This window comes from Lathamus discolor, chromosome 4 (assembly GCF_037157495.1).
Source record: "Lathamus discolor isolate bLatDis1 chromosome 4, bLatDis1.hap1, whole genome shotgun sequence".
NCBI lineage: Eukaryota > Metazoa > Chordata > Aves > Psittaciformes > Psittacidae > Lathamus > Lathamus discolor.
Genome location: NC_088887.1, coordinates 123,738,642 through 123,760,084, shown reverse-complemented (window position 1 = coordinate 123,760,084; position 21,443 = coordinate 123,738,642). Strand labels below are relative to the sequence as shown.

Genomic DNA, 21,443 nt, shown 5'->3' with positions numbered 1-21,443 from the left:
CAAATAGGTAGCTAAGTGCAAATTTCACATCTGTATTTGAAAATCAGTGATTTCTCACTCCAGTTGCAAACAGGGTATTTTAGGCAGATCTAGATAGATGCATTACTCGGATATCTGTCTGAGTTAGTGCATTTTATATGAATTCCATGCAGGAACATCATGGTTATCTGTAAACTGGTCACACTAAGCCTTTTTCAGCAGGTGAAATCACGTTTAGGATGTCACCTGTTAGAAATCAATTGCACCAAAGCACTTAATTGTGTTAAGTGCCTCTGTCCACCTTTTTGGGAGAGAACATAGTGTGATGGTTGTTACAGGAATGGGAGACTAAGGGGAGATGAATCCTGCCATGCTGCTATTGCAGAATGCCTGGGTGACCTAAGGCTAGTCACTTGTGACCTCTGTAAAATGGAGATAATCACACTTATCTGATTCAAGGAGGTACCAAGAGACCTACTGTTTCCTAATTGCCTAGAGATATACACAGGAAAGGCACGCTATAACTACTTCTGCTATTAAAAACAGCTTCATGGGTTAGGTTTCTGGAAATATCTCCTGGTGACACAATAGATTTTACCCATCTGTGTAAAAGTGTCAAGTACTGCTATTATTTTGACCTCATTGATAAAGAAAGGATGGGTGGTCTGGTAGACCGAAGTGCATTTTGGCTGGAAGCTATTACCCTTTGAGACGACCTCTTGTTTCAAGTTTCATTGGGGTATCAGAAAAGTTACAGGCACCAGTCAGGATTTCTGTAACTCACTCTTACAAAAACACTAAAATCTGCTTTATCTCCTCCAACTTGCTACTCCTCTGCATTAGTCCTAATGGTATTTTTCCCCATCAGACATAGGTTAATGGCAGGAAGAGATGTCAATCCCATTTGGTTTTACCTGACTTGTCTTTCTTTGGGTACTCATTGCATATGTGAAGCTGTACCAACTTGTCCCACACTATTAGAGAGATGTAGAAAAAATTACTGCAATACAAAGAAGGGCAGCAAAACTGCTGGTAATTTAAGAGGAAGGCTGAATTTAAAACCAAGATGCCTGAATGAGGAACTATATGGCTTGAGGTAGGATGTAGATCCTTTTGATAGCCTCATGTAGCCATTCATTTTTAGGAAGATTAGGTGATTTGGGCAGGATTTATATAAACTGAGTAGCAAGGAAAAGAGCTGATTTACATTAAAACATCACCCAAGCAACCATCAAGTGGTAGCAGTTTTACTATTGAAATATGGCTCTGGAGAACTTGTACAAAATCTCCACATCTGGCCAGGCAGGATAAGTCAAAGAAGGGCTCAGTGTGTAAGCATGAGTTTTAACCTGGAGTAATATATGCTGATTTTCTTTTCATCAGAGCAATTTCATACCAGAAATACCTCTACAGAACCCAAGTATCTTCACCTCTGTCTAAAGTGCTCATTTACTACTGAGGACCCTTGTTTTACTCAGTGTGTTTGCCAGCAGGAACCACTCTGTCATTTGTATCAGCAATGCCACCCTCACCCACATGTGCTTCAAGGCTTGACTAATGCATGATCTTTATGCCGTGCTCCTTATGAAATCCTGTGTCCTATCACGTTGCCACGATACTGCCACTAGATTTATAGCTATAACTAAATCATCTGATCATACCACTTCTGTGCTGTGCTTCTTCCATTACCACCTAATGTATCAAAAGCATCGATTTTACACTCGCGAGCTTTCCTACTGAAGCACTCCAAGGTCTTGCAGCACTTTATTACTTCCCAAGCCCACTCCCAGAGCTGTCATGCTAATGAGGCATGTGGCACTGCTTTAATTTCTGTGCAGCAGGTCACAAAGCTCAATTCTCCCCTCATGTGGGAGAACCTGGAGTCCAATTCCTGAGCTGTCACGGCTGGCTGATTTTGAATAGTGCCTGTGATGACACAGACTTGCCTCTCACTGGCCTCGCCACCACAAGGCTGAAAAGATATATGGCCATTTATGGGTTCAGAATGCTTTTCCCTATTTGCAGTGTGTTGTACTTACTGAACGCCTAATATCCTGAGGTGTCCCAAATGCTGGAATTATAACCTGCTTAACCTCAATAATTCTGAGGGGCAGATTTGTTTCTCTACAATACAGGTCTTATTTAGACAGGGAGAAAATGAAACACACTGGGATTAAGAGACTAAATTGGGAGGACATGTAGAAATACCCTGAAAACCTACAGAGATTTCATGGAACAGAAAAGGCTCAGATTCTCCAGAAAAGAACAATATGTTTTAAGACAACAGATAAAAATTGCCTGTAATTATGGGTCCCTTTCAACATGAGATATTCTGTGATTTCTATGAATTTACTGCCCTGCAAAAGGAGTCTTTGGTTTCTTCAGTTAGGACAAGTAAGAAAGACAAGAGGTTACAACAAACTGACAGAAGGGAGACTGAGATAAGCTCTTAGACAGAAGTTCTTCACTGTGAGAGTGCCCAAAGGTTGGAAGTTGGACACAGAGGCTTGGAGCAACCTGCTCTAGTGGAAGGTGTCCCTGACCTGGCAGAGGACTGGAACTGGATGAGCTTTAAGGTCCCTACCAACCCAAACCAGTCTGGGATTGTGATCCTATGATTTGGCCTTCAGTAGTTCCAGTAACATGGAGTCACTGGTCTGTCTTTCTGCTACACTTTCTTTGCATACAGAAAAGACTTCCATTTATAGAAGCCAATTAGTAGGCTTCCATTAATAGATCTAATTATTACATGCAAAGAGAAAAAAAGATGTATTATATCTTCCCTGCTAAAAGTTCGGGAAGACCTTGAAGCCATGTTACAAATAGGCTGCCTTAACCACCGCTTCCCTACAGAGATGTGAGCACATATTGAACAACAACAGTAAAGCCCTGAGGTACTGTGGATCAGCAGAATGGAACGAGAGCACAACATGATTTTTCATTTCAAGAATCTAAGTATCTCCAAAGCTTGTAAGAACCAAACAATGATCACTAACTCCCATTTTGCTCATGGAAGTCAGGCACCAGCATTGGGGTCGCTTGGCCAAGGTCACAAACTGTCACCAGTCTTCTGCCTCCTACTTCCAGCCATGACTTCCTACAAATCACTGACCTCACAGTCGAAGAGTTTGAGCTAATGCCATTCAAGCATTTAAAACACTATACCAGCTATTCCATCTCTTTTGGGTTGTCTTTTTTTTTTTTTTTTTTGTCACAATTCACATGGCAGGAATTAAACAAAACTTTAACCCTCAAAATTCTGGTGTTTTCCAAGCTGCCAGCAAAAATTAATTCTTATGTGGGATGTCTATACTGGGGCTTGTAGTCCTCAAAGGCTTAACCCAATTGACTCCTAAGGAACTGTGACAGTCTTTCATATAAAGCCCTCCAAGATCAAAGGCTTCTTCTGTAATATAACTGTCTATCACATCAGCTTTACTACCAAGCATGGGCACCAAGGGCTTGGTCCTGCTGTTAGACACATGGTTAAGGATTGCCCTCTCTTGAACAAAACAACCCTACTGCTTTGCACCCAGGTACACATGGGAAGTAACTTCAAAGGATACACTGTGGTTCATAGACACACAGCAAGAAGCTGCACTATCCCCTCACGTCATGTTCCAAATATCATTTTTCAGAAGACTTGTGCTGTATCCACAGAAGGCACTTTTTCCTCTGCGTTCAAGCCTCAAACATTTTAACCCGATCCTTTCCTTTCTACTTGGAGCCTCAAAGCTTCCACCCACAACACCTAAAGCTATCACCACTTTAGTTGAAGAACTTGTTGGGGTCACAGGATGGTTTGAAAGCTGTGGCTGAGATTAATAGCGTGTTACAATAAACACAGTGAATAATGCAAAGTGCAGAAACGATGGAGGAGGAAGTGGGGGAAAACATCTTCTGAGGCTATGCAGTTACGGGATGTTTAGTTTGAAAGAACATGCAGGTCAGAGAGAGACTTCTGGCATCTTCTCCCCTACAAATTAATCACTGCTTCAGAGTGACCAGCAAATTCCAGCTTATAAATAAAGTTCAAAGCCCCCAGGTCCTCATTTTGAAATGGAGACATATGGCTTGAAAACAGCTAATGGAACAAGCCTTCCCAAAAGTTTGAGCTCATTCCCAGCTGAGAGATCCATTTCACAGGAATAACACAACGCAGCCTCAAGTACACGAGCATCAGACTTCCTTCCTGTATTTTAAAATACTTTGCACTTCCACACCAGCTTTTATCTGGTGCAGGGAAAAAGTTCTAATGAACCTTAGCCACGAGTACTCCAAGTGTAGAAGACACACAAGCCTGCAGGAACTGAGAGCACACACAGGCTCAAGAGATGATCCACACCCAGAAATAACAAGTTCAATGCTGTGCACCCAGAAATCTCAAGAGATTTAAAAGACAGTATTAGCTTACTCTATGATGTCTACAAGTGATGGAGCCATGGGTCCCTTTGACTACTCATTTGCTGTAGTGTAAACCATGGCTAGCTCCAGTAATATCGTACAGATGAGGGAATAGCTTGGAAAGACGCTGAAGCCATTTATGTATCTTCCATTTACAATGAAGAAAACTAACGTTAAGTTTTTCAGCTGAGAAGCCCATGGCAGAAACCAGAAGGCTGAATTCCTACTACTTGCTCCAGTCTCTGGACAACTCTGCCTTCAATGTTTTGTTCTTCTAAAGCTGCCCAGAAGCATTTTTTCCACACTGAATCTGCTCCTTTGGGGGGGTTTTTCATGTTAGTCACAAATCTCTCAGTATAAGCTGAGGTAGACCAAAACACTGGCAGTCCTGTAGTGAAAAAAGCATCTAATGGGCCATAAATTAATGTTTCATTTCCTTTAATAGTGTAATGATTAATTCCTCCTTCAGAGCAGGATTTTGTTGCACTACAAAGAAAGAAAGAGGGGGTTTTAACATCGAAAAGGATCAAAGGCAGAATGGTGCTATTTTTTGTTTGTGCTCTTATACCTTCACTCTTCAAACAGATACTTCTTCCCAATTTTGTAAAGAAAAAGGTAAAAGAAAAAACACCGCAATCCATCTCAGATGAGACCTTGCACAGCTTGTCAAGTTGCAACCCACAGTGAATTTTTACTGCAGATATAAACCTCTGAAAGTAGGGGTTTCTAATGGAAATGCTGACATAACCTTAACTATACCAATGCTGCTGTAATGCTCAGGTTACCAGGAATATTTCTGCTGCCAATTCAGTTTAACAAGTCTGAATGCATATAATTTGTTCCAGTTGTCTTTCCTCAGAGTGGGGCTCCTTTGTGCACACTTTCCAATGTGGCTTGCATTAAAAGAAAGGGGAAAAAAACCCCAACCCTACTTCTATGTAAATTCATATACACACTGATACGGTTTTATCACAGCTAAAAAGCTATAAATCTGCTTTAACTGATTCAGTGTGTTCCCTCCTGGCCTGGAAAGGTGACTTGTTTCATTAGTGCCTTTCCCTGAATGTGACAATTGTAACCTTGCTTTGCTCCCTTTGGGATATTTAGTCTCTGCAAAAAGAAGCTCGACTTTCTGCATATCCACATTATCCACTCCTGACCAAACAAACCCTATGTGAGCCAGAAGGATTTCAGATGGGTCAGGATTTGCCCTCTTTAGGAATCTAATCCAAATGCCTCCCACCCGTATCAGCCATAAGAACCTAATCCAAATTATTTGCTTCTCACCTTGGCTCATCCTGAAGGCAAAAACCTAACAGGTTAAACAAATACTCTCAGGGTGCAAAGTGAATTCATGGGGCAAGAGCTGAAGTGACAGCAAGGTAAGTGGGCACTTGTAGTGCTCCATGTCTTTCAAGAGGTCTGCAGCTTGCACACTAAAATCTTTCCTCGTGGTAGGAAGAATGAAATGGGAGGAATCAAAACTCAACAGGATGGCTCCATCACTCAGTGCATAGGAGCAGGAATAACTCATGATCTGATCCTGCCTCGCATCTGCCAGTTTACTCAATCTTCAGGGTCTAAGAGGCACTGGCTGATGCTTGGGAATTCAAAACCTGAACCTTGTTGTTGTCTTTACAGCACAGATTAATTTGGAAGAATGATTTGAGGATGCATTTTCCAATGTCAGTGAATTTTGGAATTGTTTTGGGGAGTTCAAGTAGATGGTAACTGTGAAAATGAAGCCAAAATGACCAGATTGAGGCTCCCAAGTAGCTTCTCAGGCTTCTATGGTCAGCCACAGCTCTTTCCACAATGAGTTGCAAAAGAAGGAATCTCCTCAGGATGATTCAGACACAGATAGCCTGAAATGCCTCAGACTAAATTGAAAGCTTATGATTAAGACTCTTGTTTAGTTTCCTGACTAAAATTAAAAGGGAAGAATTTAGGTCACAGTTTCTCAGGCTGAATTCTGAATATGTTCCCAAATAAGAGGATAAATTCAGTGAACACTTATGTAAAACTGGCTTTCAAAGTACTGTTTTTCCAAGCACCTCTCCTATAAAAATGTTCTCTTATTTAAAACTGTTTTAAAAATTATTGTTAAATTAAACATCTTTTAAACCTTTCTTCTCTTTAGGATGGTTTTGCCTCAACTTCTGAAATGTTGAAGCAGTTTTAATAGAGAACAGATTAATCCAAAGAATATTTTTAACATTTTAAATGACACTTGGAAAATGATGGGCTCTATCTTCCTATTCCTCAGTTTCCCTTGTGCAATGATGAATTGCTATTATGAGTAACACTGAGTGCTAATGGACTCTGCTAATCTCTGATAATGGAGGCAGAGATTAATTGTTATTCTTACTTAACACAGTTACTTCAGTAGTAAAGAAAGAAGCAACAGAAAACAGCGTGCAAGGACAAAACACGGCAAGAGAATAGACACTCCATCCACAAGCCTTTTTGGAAAGCAAAAAAGAAGAGGCCTTACATAAAAGAAAATCTAATTTAGTTGGGATTTATTATTAATTATTAGATGAGCAAAATATCAATTATTAAGATTACATTATCAAAGGTTCTTTTGCTCTCCCTAGTCAGATCCCTGAAAATTCTCTACTTCTAAGAAGCCTTCCATGATACCATTCTTTCTGTGAAATGCTTTAACATTCAGTATCTTTTGAGTTCCCTGCTGCAGTTTGATTTCTCTGGAACTCTCTTCCACCCCAGTGTTGTAAACACCTAACCCTCTGCTTGAGCAGGACTCCTGCAGGATAACTCGCATGTCTGAAGATGGACCTGAAGATCAGAGGAGTGATTTCTGAAGCCAAGCAGGCTGATGCTGAGTTCAGCCTTTCAGCTGGTCACACTAGGCTGCAGAATGAGTCTGAAAACAGGAGTCTCTCTGTGGCAGCACACAGAGTACTGAGTACGTACATAGACAAATTCAAAACTGAGCAGAAAGTGTCTTGTATTTCTGGAAGATGACTTCTTTTTAGATCCTGAAGAAACTCAGCCATAGCAGCAGTGGTGGCAGAGGAGCTGCTCAGTTGCTCACTGGAAGATGTCAGAAATGCACAATTTGTATCAAATTAAACTATTTGATAAAAAACAGATAAGGCTATAGCAGTTCCTTCATATCTTCATAAATCTGAGCCAAATCATTCAATAAAAAGGTGGAAAGTTATTTCTGAGGGATGGGAGAGGGAAGTGAATTGCAAATGGCAATTGTCTTTAACAGCTCAAGGCTGATCATTAAAGACAAAAAATTATAGAAAATAGGGCACATCCTTTAGGTTACAAATCAGGAGGTCTAAACTGGTCCTATTAGTTAGAAATAAGAAGAAAGATCTTAGAGGAACTTGCTGCTTTAAATTGCCCAGCACTCTAAATAAAGAAAAAGTGGCAAAGGCAGTACAGGAATCTGCATTAACTCCTGACCATGGATTTTGCTGGCCAAGTGGCTCATTCATGCAGATCCCACTAAGCAAAAGCAGCACATACTGAGTTTTTTCAGATCTTGGGGTCAGATTGATCCTGATTTGGCCTATTTTCCACTGAAATCAAGGCAGTCACACTCGTGTCCTAGGTTTTAACCCTGGAATATTGATGTACTCAATGCAGTTTTCCCTCCTCCCATCCACTGAGAAAGCAATCTGTTCCTGAGGTGAGGGCTGCATTGTCCACGCTTCACACAACGCTGCACACTCCTCTTGGAATTCAAAGTCTAATCACACTGTGAAGCCTGCCTACCTCCCATCTCTCCCTCACTCTTTCCAGCAGCAGTGTCACTGTGGGTGACTAGCAGCGTGACCCTCCACTGCTGCTTCTATTTGTGAATAAATGCCTTCAGTGGTAGAAAAGAAACAAGACTGGTTAATCAGTGGGGAGTTGTTGGAATAGGGATGTATTTGAGGGAGAAGCCAAAGAAATTGGGATATATTGAGAAGTGGGTAATAAGGCTCCAAACTGTATTCATTCCTTTCTACAGACTTTAGTAGATGTTACCTCCAGTGCCACCCAAGTACCTTCTAGGTCAGTTTTAGTTTAGTTTTAGAAGTGATTCTGGATTTTGTGATTCCCATCTCAGAGGTTGTTTCAAATGTCTACATCCAGCCTTCCTGTCTGCCTGATATGAGTGACTTAGAGAAACACACCAGACCCCACAAAATGACAAAAGCACACTTCACACTGAGTGCCTGCTCACTGATGAAAGAGCTGGAAGAAGTCAGGCACTTCGGCTTTTACTACAAGGCAACACAGTGAGTGTTCTCAAAGGAATTTAGATGTCAGCTTTCACCAGATTTCATATATTTTTCAAAATCTGTTCTTTGTCACTCTGCACATCAGCTCCCCATGGGGATAACAGCCGTTTCCCTACCTCACAGCTGTGCTAAGCAGAGATGTACCTGCTGACGTCCCTAGTGCCACAGCTGGGGATGCTAAGGGAAGTGGACAGTGATGGGCAGACTGACATGCTCTCCCTAAATATCATTCCCTAGAGATATGCTCTATTTCTTTTTAACTTCTTTTTCATGTTATTTACTGGTTCAACTGGAACAGAGCTGCTGCCACCAAGCCAATCTTCAACCTCTACAACCCTCTTTTGGCTGGCGCTCAACCTTTCCCAGCCTTCAGCATCCTCCCTACAACCCCACTGGCTCCTGCTTCTGCTCCCATGGCACTGTCAAAGACTACATAGAACAATGTTCTTATCCGCACATCATCTGGTAGTTTCTTAAAACAGATTAAAGATTGGATGCCTACAGACAGTTCTGGCTTCTCATCAGTAACACACATATATACCTACATACCACTATATTCATATACCGACTGATGAGAAACCTGAGTAACTAATTTGTGTTTCTGAAAGTCCACAAGGCAGCCCACTTTTCACATAATGCTAAACCCTCAAATCAGGAGATTAAAAGGTTTCTGAAAGGAAACATCCTGAAAAGTTCGAGAGTTGGGGTTGTTTAGCCTGGAGAAAGGAAAGCTCTGTATGACCTTTGAATACTTAAAGGGGGCTTATAGGGAAGATGGAGAGACACTTTTGACAAGGGTCTGCAGGGACAGGACAAGGGGAAATGGCTTTAACCTGCCAGAGGAGAGATTGAGATGAGCTCTTAGGCACAAGTTCTTGCCTGTGAGGGTGCTGAGGCACTCGCACAGGGTGCCCAGAGAAGCTGTAGCTGCCTCATCCTGGCAGCGTTCAAGGCCAAGTTGAACACAGGGGCTTGGAGCAACCTGCTCTAGTGGAAGGTGTCCCTGCCCGTGGCAGGAGGTTGGAACTGGATGAGCTTTAAGGTCCCTTCAGCCAAAACCGGTCTGGGATTCTATGAAACTAAGACATTCACATCCTAGTTACTTCGGGTAATTTTAGGTAACGCAAATACTATTCCAGAGTTGACATATATAAAACCAAAAGTGAAAAGGTCCAAGTCTGAAAATTCCTTTTTTCCTTAAAATTAAGTACCTGCTGATAGTATAGGTACAATAAAAGTTAGGGATTTCTTAATGCTCTATATTACTTTTACTAAGTAAATGCCAAACAATAGCTTGTAACACATCCAAAACTAAAAGCCTTAAGAGACTCCGGCATATTTAAATAGTTATTCATTTATTCCAGCTTTCATTTGAAAGTTTAGTTGGACATTTTTCCTGGAAGTGTAGAAATAATATTTTGAGTATTATTACCTTTCTGGAATGAAAGGAACTTAGATAAAGAATAGCCTACTGTATCTTCAAAAAGTAGCATGTTTCTTAAGTTCCAAGTGCGTTATATTTGCTATTTACATGGGGATTTGCAACAGCAGCACTGCTCCCTGGGTGTTACTTACTTTGGATGGACTTCTCTAAGGCTGAGTTTACACAGCTGTGGAAGGAAAACCTAGCCACAATCAATTAAAAAGTGCAACACAAATCCTTTGGACAGCATTCTCAGGCTGTCCTGCTGTTGAGACAGCTACTATTCTCCCAGAATGAGTGCTCTAACTGTATTAAACTTAGTCCTAACCAAAATAAGCTGTTACTAATTTTCACCATTTAAGGAACATAAAGACCTGCCTTTGTCATTTAAAGTTTAAGCTGACTAAGCCCCATAGAAACACAACCTTAAGGAACTAAAGCAATTAAATCCATTTACAGAGGTCAGAAGAGCCTTTGGGTTTTAGACATGATGGGCTTGTATGGTCTGTGCTTCTTATTCATGTGAACTCTCAGATTATGGGTTGGTAGGTGGCATTAATAAGTCACCTTTGTTTTCCTCCTGATAGAGGAGTGAGGCTGAGCTGATCCTAACAGTCGCCAGTGTGCTGGCATTACCTGCACTCCTGATTACTTAACAACTACAATAAGCACACAAATGAGACCCCAGACGCCCTGTCTTTGTGTGGAACGTATTTATTACCAACCTGCTGAATCCTACACACAAAGAAGGCCTCAGGGAATGTCGTATGTCTACAAACCAATGCAAAAGCACTGAAGAAAAAAAACAGACAAATAACCAGGCAGCTGAAAAGCCTGAAGTCTAACTAACTCACCAGTACATCAATAATGCAATAATGTCATAAGCCCACGGTGGACTCTGAACAATGTTTTGTCTGTTGTTCAGCTAATTAGTAAAAGAAGAGATTAAGGTATTTAATGCTTTCTCTTTCTTCCCTCTTTTACCTGGAGGGTGTGCATGTATCTGTACATACATATTCCCTAAATGAGCTAAGTACATATGTTATGATGTTGAAAACACAAGGTGGAGTGTGAGTTTGGCTTTATTTCCAACAAGAGGGTCCTCTACGTGATTTCAATGAGCTGTGACTGCAAGGACTCAGATGTGTGTGTGTATATATGTGTGTGTTACAGGGTCGGAGGGGAAGGGGAAAGCGGTACAAAGAATATGAATTTTAAGCAGTTTCCTGAATGAATACAACACTGTATTTCTCCCTACTCTCCTTAGGATGACAATTCAGAGAGATAACCTTCTCCTTTGAAAAAACCCTGAAGGAAAAGTTTGTTTTTACCATAACAAATGCAACAAAAGAAGAGGGAAGCTGGGAAAAGAAGGAGGGAGGGGAAGTTAGGGGAAACAAATTAAATGTCAAAACTTTCTCTCCTTACTTGGAGATAACAGCATAAAAGGAAACCTTCTCAGAAGCTTAACATACATGCAGTTAAGCCATTGCCAGCTGCAGTAAACCTCTCTCTCACCTTTCTTTCTCTCTTTCAAGATATCTTTGAATGCCTTCTCTTCATCATAAATCAGACTTGAGAGCAATTATCACTCTAGCCGGATGGCAGTGGCCTGAGTGGCCACTGCTATTCCACTGCTGTAATCTGCACTTCCTCAGGTTACACTACCCTTGATGAAATTTCACATTTCTTTGCCAACGAGCGTTAACCTCTCCATTTAGGACTCATTGTCTTTGCAGCAGAGAGCTGTGAATCTCATTCCTCCTCTTGAAACTTGTTTTAGCAGCACTGTCCATCCATGGGGGGAGCCGAGCACCTTCAGCTCCCCATTAGGAGTCTTAGAGCATCCCGGAGCTCTGAGGGAGCACAACAGGGTTGTGCTGCCGCCTCAGATACTTACCCTGAGGGCATCTCTCAGAGCCTCTGCGGGAGACAGGGATGCAGACACCCTCCTGAGCACACAGTACTGATGCCACTGTCACAACTGTCAAAGAAACTGAATTTTCACCATTTCCTTCTCCATCCACACACCCTCTGGTGACAGGTTTCTGACAGCAACAGGAGCCTCCTGGCTGCTTCCAGGTGCTCCAGGCCTGCGGTGGTTTGGGCCCAGCTGGCTACCCTCCCCTCAACCACCACCACCCTCACAGAGAAAGGGGATTTTGGGTCAGTTTTCCAGCCAGGAGTTAAAAATAAAGCTAAACAGAGCTCAAATCCCTTCCCCACCCCGAAAAGAGAGAACACTCCAATCTTCAACTCACATGAAGTTCCCGATCTCTGCCCAGGTACCACAGTGGCTTATCCCTCGCTAGCAGCCAGCACAGACCTTTATGAGGTGATTCGCCCACCACCACCTTATCCCTCTCCACACATCTTAAAACTCAAGCCCCAAACCGACCCCAAAGGGCACATCCGCACCCGCGAAAGGCAGTCAAGTCAAGCATGAAAAATAGATATATAGAGAGAATCACTCACCATTAGCGGCGACACAGAGGTTTCCAGAGCCACTTTTAACTAGGAATGAATTAGGGACAAACTCTTCCTCAGAGTCAGAGTCCGCGGCCGGCTGGGCCGCGCCGTTGCCCAGCAACCGCCCCGGGCCCTCATTGGCCGGCGGCGTCGGGGGAGGGGAAGGGGACTGCTCGGGGGGGGTGGAAGAGGCGGACGAACACCGCAGGGGAGGACCTGCGGGCCACGAGCACACACACACACAGACGGACACACAGAGAGAAAAGGGAGGGGGACAAAACAACAATAAAACAACGGAATGAATAAAAATAAACGAAAAAGAACGACAAAACACAGACAGAGGGACAAAGTTGAGCCGGGCCACGGGGGAAGGCTGCACCACACCACCACCCGCACCCCCCTCCTCCCCCGGCGCCTGCCCCAGTGGGGCAGCCCTGCCTGAGGGGCGGCGGACTGCACATAGCTGCTCGCCGGGGCTGAGGGGCTGGTAGTGTAAACGTCCCTTAAAACCCATATCCAGCGGGGTTTGGGGTTGATTATAGCGTTTTAGGGAGCCCGTGGTGCGAGATAAGCTTCTTGCCACAGGGTGGGCACGCAAAATGAGCACACAAAGTGGGCATTTAATCAACGAGGCAATGCGTCGACGCCCGGTTGTGTTTTACCGGAGTTAAAAGTTCTGCCCGACTTATTGCGAGGTAAATTAATTCAGCTTTCGCGTTAAAAGGGTAAAGCCCTTTTGGGGATTGGATTTAACCATCCCCTTATCGAGTTGACTTGAAGCTTCCCTCACACAGGAGGGAGCCAGGCATCGCTATGTGGTGGTGAAGCGTGTCAGCGAGCCGACACACTGATACAGGGCAGCAGCGAAGCTCGGTGCAGAGGCATTTCGTCGATTAAATAGTGAGAAATGCAGCAAACTGGGTTCTTTCTTGGGTGATATTTTACATAAGGCTGTGCCTGATCGAGGAAAAGCTGCTGCTGACTGCAAGTTGGATCAGGTATGTGGAAGTTAAGTAGATCCAGTTCAAAAGCCATAACGTAAATACGTAATAGTTATCAGGGTCTTATTCCCCTCAGCTTTTTTGCACAAGACTGGGAAATTGAAACTCCAAAAACTGGTGAGAAAAGACGTGGAGGTCAGGTATGTGCAGTGCCTCAATAAAAACAGGGGGAATGTGAACACAGACATACTAGGTTAAATACAGGACAATGCATTTAAACATAAGCTTTTCCCCTGATACATTTGATCTGGAAGTCGGAATGATTAATCTCCCGTATTTTCCCAAATGCTGAAACGTTATCATGCAAAATCCATCAAAATAAAGGACTTAAACAGCACAAGAAAACCAGCAAACTTAAAAAAAGGATTTGTTTCTGAAAAAAAAAACATGTTTTGAACATAACACAGCACACAACATAGCTGTACAGTAGTTCTTACCAAACACAACATGAACACTTTAGAGAAGGACACAAACCCAAAACAATACAGTGGGTTTAACATTTAAATCCCCCGGAGCTGGTCCTGCTGAGTTTCTTTTCACCTTGGTCATTGTTTTTTCTCGTGGTAAGCACTTGGATATCATTTCCCTGGCGTATGCAGGTCTTACAAATTGCTGATTATAATCAGAGCAGGAATTGTGGCATTGGAGATAGGGATAATAAAGGGTTGTACCTGTGCTCAGAGACACAGTGACTGTGGTCACCCAAAGGAGGAGACAGCCTCGGCAGAGAGCCTTGGCTTTCCTGCATGAACTGCTGTGTGTTTTGTTACCATTAGCAGTGGAGTTGTCTGGGTCTATTCTTTCTGACAACCCTCCAAACAAGAGAAGTTTCTCCTTCAGGAATGCGGCTTTTAAGGCATCTGCAGCCCGCTTCACACTCCCTGACCCTTTTTATGGTGCCAAGGTTATAACCTTCCCATTGTATTAACTACCGGTAGGAGCTGGAGAGAAGACAGCAAAAAAAGGAGCACGTGCAAGGGGATGAGCACTGCTTTCCCTGTCACAGACCCTGACATGAAAATGGAGATTCAGCCCTAACCCCAGTGTGCTCTTGAAGGAGCAAAGTCTCTGCATCTTCCTCTTTGTTGCAATGGAGATTTGATGAGCCCTGATGTAATGAAGTTTAAATCATGACTTTGATTTGCTATGCTTTTGTCACAAAACAAGACAAGATGCATTTCTAATACTGTGTCGCCAGAGCTTGAATTCTAGCGTGATGATGAATGAAATGGAAAGGAAGTGTTAAACTTATATCTTCCTATAGATCCATACAGTTTTTCAAGGTCCCTTCCAACCCTAACCCTAGAATCTATGATTCTATGATCAGGTGTACTTTGGAAGTGGAGGACACAGTTTTACAGCCATTGAGTGAGACAAACTTGATTTTAAAGTATGATTTCAAGCCTTTGACTCATTTACCCAAAGACCAGTAAAAATGCATGAAAAGGAGGTTAATGATGTGACTACTCCTGACAAAAAAAGGTGTCTGGTGAATTACAGTGGACCCCCAATGCTCTCCCTGTGTTTTGGTCAGGCAGCACGCTTGGCATATCTATACATAAAGCCTGAACATAAAGATCAGAAGCAGAATGAGCTGAATTTGGAATAATATAATAAAAAAAGAAGTGAAATGTCAGTGCTTTTTCTCAGCCATTTCCACATGGGTGCAGGTTGTTTTTTCTTTGTACGAGCTTCCTCATCAGAAGTATTGGAGTTTTGGCAAGGATAAAAGAAACCTCTAATGAAAACTTTGGATTTTAATCAGCTGCACCATTGCAGAGTGCACATGAGAGCTTCCCCTGGGACTTTATGGTTGTTACATGCACTTGCAGCAGCATATGAGCTGACCTTTACAACGGAAGGGTCCCTAGGAATTGTGTGTAGTAACTACATCCCCAAGGGCTGTGCTGCTGTGAAAAGCACTGGCATGTACCACCATGCTCCCTGGAAAATTCCCTTTTGGGCATACAGTAGGGGTGGATGCAACAGGAGGTTTTACAAGTAAAACAGAAGGTATGTGCTACTCAGCTGTGCTGGCAACGTATGGTTAAAATGCATGGGGAGAAAAGTGAGTCCAGAGGAGGCCACGCAGATGCTGCAAGGGCTGGAGCAGCTGTACTCTGGAACCAGGCTGAGAGAGCTGGGCTGGGGCAGCCTGGAGAAGAGAAGGATCCTTAAGGGGAGACCTTAGAGCAGCTCCAGTGCCTAAAGGGGCTCCAGGAAACCTGGAGAGGGGCTTTGGCCAAGGGCCTGTAGGGACAGGCCACGGGGAATGGCTTTAACCTGCCCAAGGGGAGACTGAGCTGAGCTCTTAGGCAGAAGCTCTTCCCTGTGAGGGTGTTGAGGCGCTGGCACAGGGTGCCCAGAGAAGCTGTGGCTGCCCCATCCCTGGCAGTGTTCAAGGCCAGGTTGGTCACAGGGGCTTGGAGCAAGCTGCTCTAGTGGAAGGGGTCCCTGCGTGTGGCGGGAATGATCTTTAAGGTCCCCTCCAACCCAGACCATTCTAGGATTCCTTTCTAACATGCAAGCAGCTCTGTAAGATGGGGGTGTCTTATGTTGTGGATCCTTTCAGACACTTGCCTCTTTTTCTCTGCTTGGACAGAAACCCAAGAGTTAAATCTGACGTTTTCGCAAAAAAATAAACCGAGAGAGAGACTGAAGATACAAGTTTGTATCTTTCTCAGACCAGTATCTCATTGTATTTGCTGCAGCAATAAATTCACTTGGAGCAACATCTCCAAGTGAAACGAGCAGGATTTGGCCTGTAAACTTTCATTCCAGCTGCCAGAGCAAAATCTCTAATTGATTAGTACAAACTGAATTCGGAGCACTAGTGGGTTGCTATGGAACCTGAGCAAGTAGGCCAAGTCACTTTGCGGTATGTGCTGTTTCTCCTTCAAAAATACAAACCAGAAGGACCAGATAACGCATTCATTATGCACACTCTTGCAATTTGGAAGCTAACTCAAAGAAAAACAAAAAGGATTCCAAGCATGGGCCCCTTGGCATCAATTTGTAACAATCTTATATATCCGCTTGCAGTGAACAGTCAAAATTGCGTTCTTTGGACTTGAGGCAGGAATAATATAAGTTGAATGTCTCTGTATGAGTGATACGTTACTTGCACATATTCAGAAGGAAAGAGAACATAAACTTGTATTTTATCTCTGCATCAGTATTTCAGATGAAGATCTAAAAAAATCAGGGGGAGATAAGTTAGAGTTTTTGTTAGATTTATGAACATACTTGGGAAACTCAAACTTGGGAAATAGGTTAACACAAAGAATCTGTTTCCCAACTTAACTGAGGAACACTGCAAAATGCAGGCAACAGCTTTAAATTTACAGAAGAGACAACCAGAGCAGACTCTAAATAGTTAGGGGAAAGTAAGACAAACAATAAACATGCCTTCACTTTCTGCTGCACATTTGGCTGTCATATTTCAGAACACTGTGTGTTTCTAGAATTACTCTGTCTCTTGCAGGATTTGGCCTTCAGAGATCAAGAGCTGATTTAAACCGGGTGTATTCATCGTGGTGTGAATAGAAGGGCTGCCAGGAATTCAGAACACTTGAGGATATACTTTTAAATGAAGGACAGTAAATTGTTTCATACATGATATTCAGTGGATTACACTCATATGTTTACAATTTGTCCCAGAAGGGGTGAAAAAGAGCAAATACACAAATGCAGACTTTTCACAGGACTCATACCACAAGACAACAGGATTTAATAGAGTTCAATACAGAATCATCATAAAAGCACAGAATGGTTTCCTTCCACTAGAGCAGCTTGCTCCAAGCTTCCACCTTCCACTAGAGCAGCTTGCTCCAAGCCCCTGTGTCCAACCTGGCCTTGAACACTGCCAGGGACGGGGCAGCCACAGCTTCTCTGGGCATCCTGTGCCAGCGCCTCAGCACTCTCACAGGGAAGAACTTCCTAATATCTAATACAAATGTCCCCTCAGTTTAAAGCCATTCCTCCTTGTCCCATCCCTACAGGCCCTTGTCCAAAGCCCCTGTCAGCAATATACCCAGAATGGTATTATCTGCAATCAATAAATCATTAATATCAGCTTTTCCCATAGTACCTCCTTTTGTTGAGCTTCAACCAAGAATCTTTAAGAGCTTGACAAGCATTGAATAGGTAAGATTTGAAATCCTGTTATCAGATCTGTTGGGATCTGCTATGAGATGGTCTGATCAAATTCAGTTGTACAGACTTACACTTCTGACAGATAAGGAAATTGAGTCACAGAGAAGTAAGTCAAATGCAAATTGTCTTGTCTCCTGCACACTGTCTCTGGCCGCTGAAATAAGGCTGTTTGTCACACTCAGCTGTATTTTAAAATAGCAGAATTCCCAGCATGAAGGAAGGACAGGGGGAGGCAGAAGTGCTGCAATCGTGACTACCTCAGTACAGCAACTGCGGCAGCTCTCATGTAAGAGTATTAAGTCATACAGCTGAAAATGCTTGGCTTTTGTACAACGTTAAAATCCAACAGCGTCTGGCACTGGTACCGGTGCACCACTAATGGTAGGCACCAATACAAACCAAACACATCCCATACAGCTCTGGCCTTTAAAACGTAGGGCTCGAGTGCAGTGTGGTTCAGGAGGAAGGCTGTGGAAGTGATAGCAGAGTGTGTTCTGTAGTGTGCTGGCTGGGTGTATTATCCTGCCGAAGGAACGTGAGTGTAAACACATGCACCTCTTTTTTTGTGTCTTCCTCTCACTTTGCACAGTGGGTTTGAGTGATTTTTCTTGACATCAAAACTAAATCTTATCAGTCTGTATTAAAACTGGAGCTAGTTTTGTTCTGGAGAAAGCCACGACCTGCTTACACAACAGGAACACTTAGTTACCTCTGATCACAGAAATTAATAAATACATCTAAAGCTCAGGCAATTTTATCCTACAACATGTCTGATGGATTAAACCCCACAAGCGTGAAGCAGTACTGAGGAGTTGAGATATTCTGAAGTCAAAGAGCTACATTTGAGAAGTGACAAGCAAGGAGGGCACTGAGACACTCCAGGCAGCACCTCTGTGATGGACTATTCATGCATATGACAAGGTGGGAAGGGCAGTGCCCTGCCTGCATGGCAGTGTGCAGTTCCCCATGGCATATAAAAGGCAGTGATTTGCTCTACTATCATTTCAGGGCATCTGAGATCCTCCTGGTTGAGGAGGGGAGTGAGAATGTCTGGTATTGTGCTTTTCAAGGTGAAGGGGAACATATTATTTGGACAAATCCAGACTATTGCAAAATTAGTTGTGTTGGGAGGGACCTTAAAGCTCATCCAGTTCCAATGCCCTGCCATGGGCAGGGACACCTTCCACTAGAGCAGGTTGTTCCAATCCCCTGTGTCCAACCTGGCCTTGAACACTGCCAGGGATGGGGCAGCCACAGCTTCTCTGGGCACCCTGTGCCAGCGCCTCAGCACCCTCACAGGGAAGAACTGCTTAAGAGCTCATCTCAGTCTCCCCTTGGGCAGGTTAAAGCCATTCCCCTTGGCCTGTCCCTATAGGCCCTTGGCCAAAGCCTCTCTCCAAGTTTCCTGTAGCCCCTTTAGGCACTGGAGCTGCTCTAAGGTCTCCCCTTCAGGAGCCTTCTCTTCTCCAGGCTGCCCCAGCCCAGCTCTCTCAGCCTGGCTCCAGAGCAGAGCTGCTCCAGCCCTCACAGCATCTCCGTGGCCTCTTCTGGACTCGCTCCAACAGCTCCACGTCCCTCTTGTGCTGCTGCCCCAGGGCTGGATCAGGACTGCAGGGAGGGTGTCCTCAGAGTGCAGCAGAGGGGAAAAATCCCCTTCCTCTACCCTGCTGCTCATGCTCTGGGGGTACAACCCAGCACACGGAGGGGTCTGGGCTCAAGAGCACACTGATGCCAGATTATAGGGAGCTTCTCATTGAAGACTTAATTGTGCTTGGAATTTCCTAGCCCAGGCCCAGGTGTAGGAGCTTGCACTTGGCCTTTCTGAACTTCATGAACTTCATTATCACATGGTAAAAGCCTGGTTTAGCATCCAGGAGCTTCGCTCCATCAGAGATGGAGAAAGAGGAATTTTCCTCAGGGATAAACAGTATTCATGCCTTTCCTGTGGATAGCATAAAACACCTCTGGAAAAAGAGCAACGTCCTCGGGCTGACTGGCAAAACGCATTGGTGAATCATGGGAATAAGGAATTGTGCAGATTTATTGCTGTTCTTTAACAATAGGTGGTCACAACTTTCCTAGTTCAACTGGGAATATATATCTTGTGTTTCAAATTGATTAAAAAAGCAGTCTTGGAAAACCACTCTTAGTTATTTATATTTCCTGACTTTCCACCTGCACTTATGTTGATTTTATTTAATTTCATTTTGTGTATTTGATTTATAGCTGTGGAGCCAGAGGGGAAAATAAATGAAATAAAGGGGGCAAATGAATATCATCTTAACAAGAAAAACCTGGGCTGCTGCCATGTCACCAAAATTAGGAAATTAATAGTTGGGTCTCAAATATGAGAAATAATCACATGCCCTGGATGAAGAGTGGCATATTGGGGGAAAAAGGGCCATGCAAGGTTAAGAAAGAACGAATAAATTCACTTGGAGTATGAAGAACATATGTTAGGTGGACTTCACCTGCCTTGTGTGGGTGGTTTGTGTTACTTCCCCTAACTGTGGTTTTTCCCTCCCCTGTGCTGTGAAGATGTGCAGTGATTGTCTCTATCTGTTTGCCAGGATGTGGAAGTCACAAAGTCACTGTTGGCAGGAACTCGGGAACATGCTCGTTCGTACAGGAGAGACCATGGGCAGACCTTCTGTTAGTGGAAAACATCTAGAATGGCATTGGTTCTGTGAGGGAAGATGTGATGCTGGGGTATATAAAAGCACTACAACTGTATGCCTGTATGATTGTATTTAGACTTGATTATCCTAAAGATCTTTTCCAACCTAGTTGATTCTATGATTCTATGCCTATTATCTGCCTCTGTCTCAGCACAGATAATGGACCATTTGAGCCCTACGGTTATTCCCCAAACGAAGGAGAAGTTAGGAAGGGACAAAAATAACCCAGACCGCAGCTCTCCTTTCCCCCACCTCCCGAGGTTACTAACCTGACCCAAAACAGCAGAAAACAATTATCCATTGAGCAAGATGGAGAGGAGCAGGGAGGAAATTGTTCCCTTCTGAAAGGCAGCTCCTCGGGGGCTTGGGGTGCTCTCAGGCAGCACAGCCACACTTGGAATGTTTTTTTGCCAACACAAGAAAATAATACAGCAGATTTCAGAAAATTACATGGGCAATTGCCTGAGCCGGATACTTGCTTTGCTCATTTGTAGGCACAACAGTAGAAACAGATTGTGAAAGTTAGTTACACCAGTGTCTGCAACATCAGTCTCCAGCGCTGAGATCGTGCTGTTATTCAAAAGCACAAACAGGTAATGTCATTTCCAACTATAGGCGAGATTGCTTCTATCTCTTTCAAAGGAAGAAGGATCAAGCAAGAAAGACTCTTCTGAGAGAGACAGTATAAACAATCCTAATCACCTCAGAATATTTATATCATTCCTTGTGAAATATTTATGCAAATAATTCACCATCATCTCAAGTTTTGAAGGGAAATACAAGCCCCTAATTACGGATCAGCATTACAAAAGCCTTTTGCAGCTTTACTCAACCCCAACTTGTAAAAGAATAATGTAATCAGTAGGCAGGCTGATGAGCTGCCCGTGAAGTGGCCTCTCTCAATCTGACATTAATGCTCTATCTGATCCGAGACACCCAATAGAAAGTATGAAGTTCTCTGCAGAAGATTACATGCAAATCTCCTAAAAGGTCCATTTTCCTGTATTTGAACACCAAACCATAGGCTTTGCAGAAATTGCTTTATCTAAGCTTAATGCTAACACAAAGG

General features: G+C 43.4%; 1 protein-coding gene across 5 annotated transcripts in view; it reads right to left on the bottom strand.

Annotated features, from left to right (window-relative positions):
- The window catches only part of TENM4 (teneurin transmembrane protein 4), a 772,055-nt gene that overhangs the window by 263,382 nt on the left and 487,230 nt on the right, over nt 1-21,443 (bottom strand). For 4 of the 5 annotated variants that reach the window (XM_065678851.1, XM_065678850.1, XM_065678853.1 and 1 more), the window contains one exon: nt 12,547-12,756. The exons of the other annotated variant lie outside the window; for it this stretch is intronic. In XM_065678851.1, coding sequence (XP_065534923.1) covers nt 12,547-12,756 — 210 coding nt within the window. The remainder of the gene's footprint in view (nt 1-12,546; nt 12,757-21,443) is intronic. 5 annotated transcript variants of the gene reach the window in all.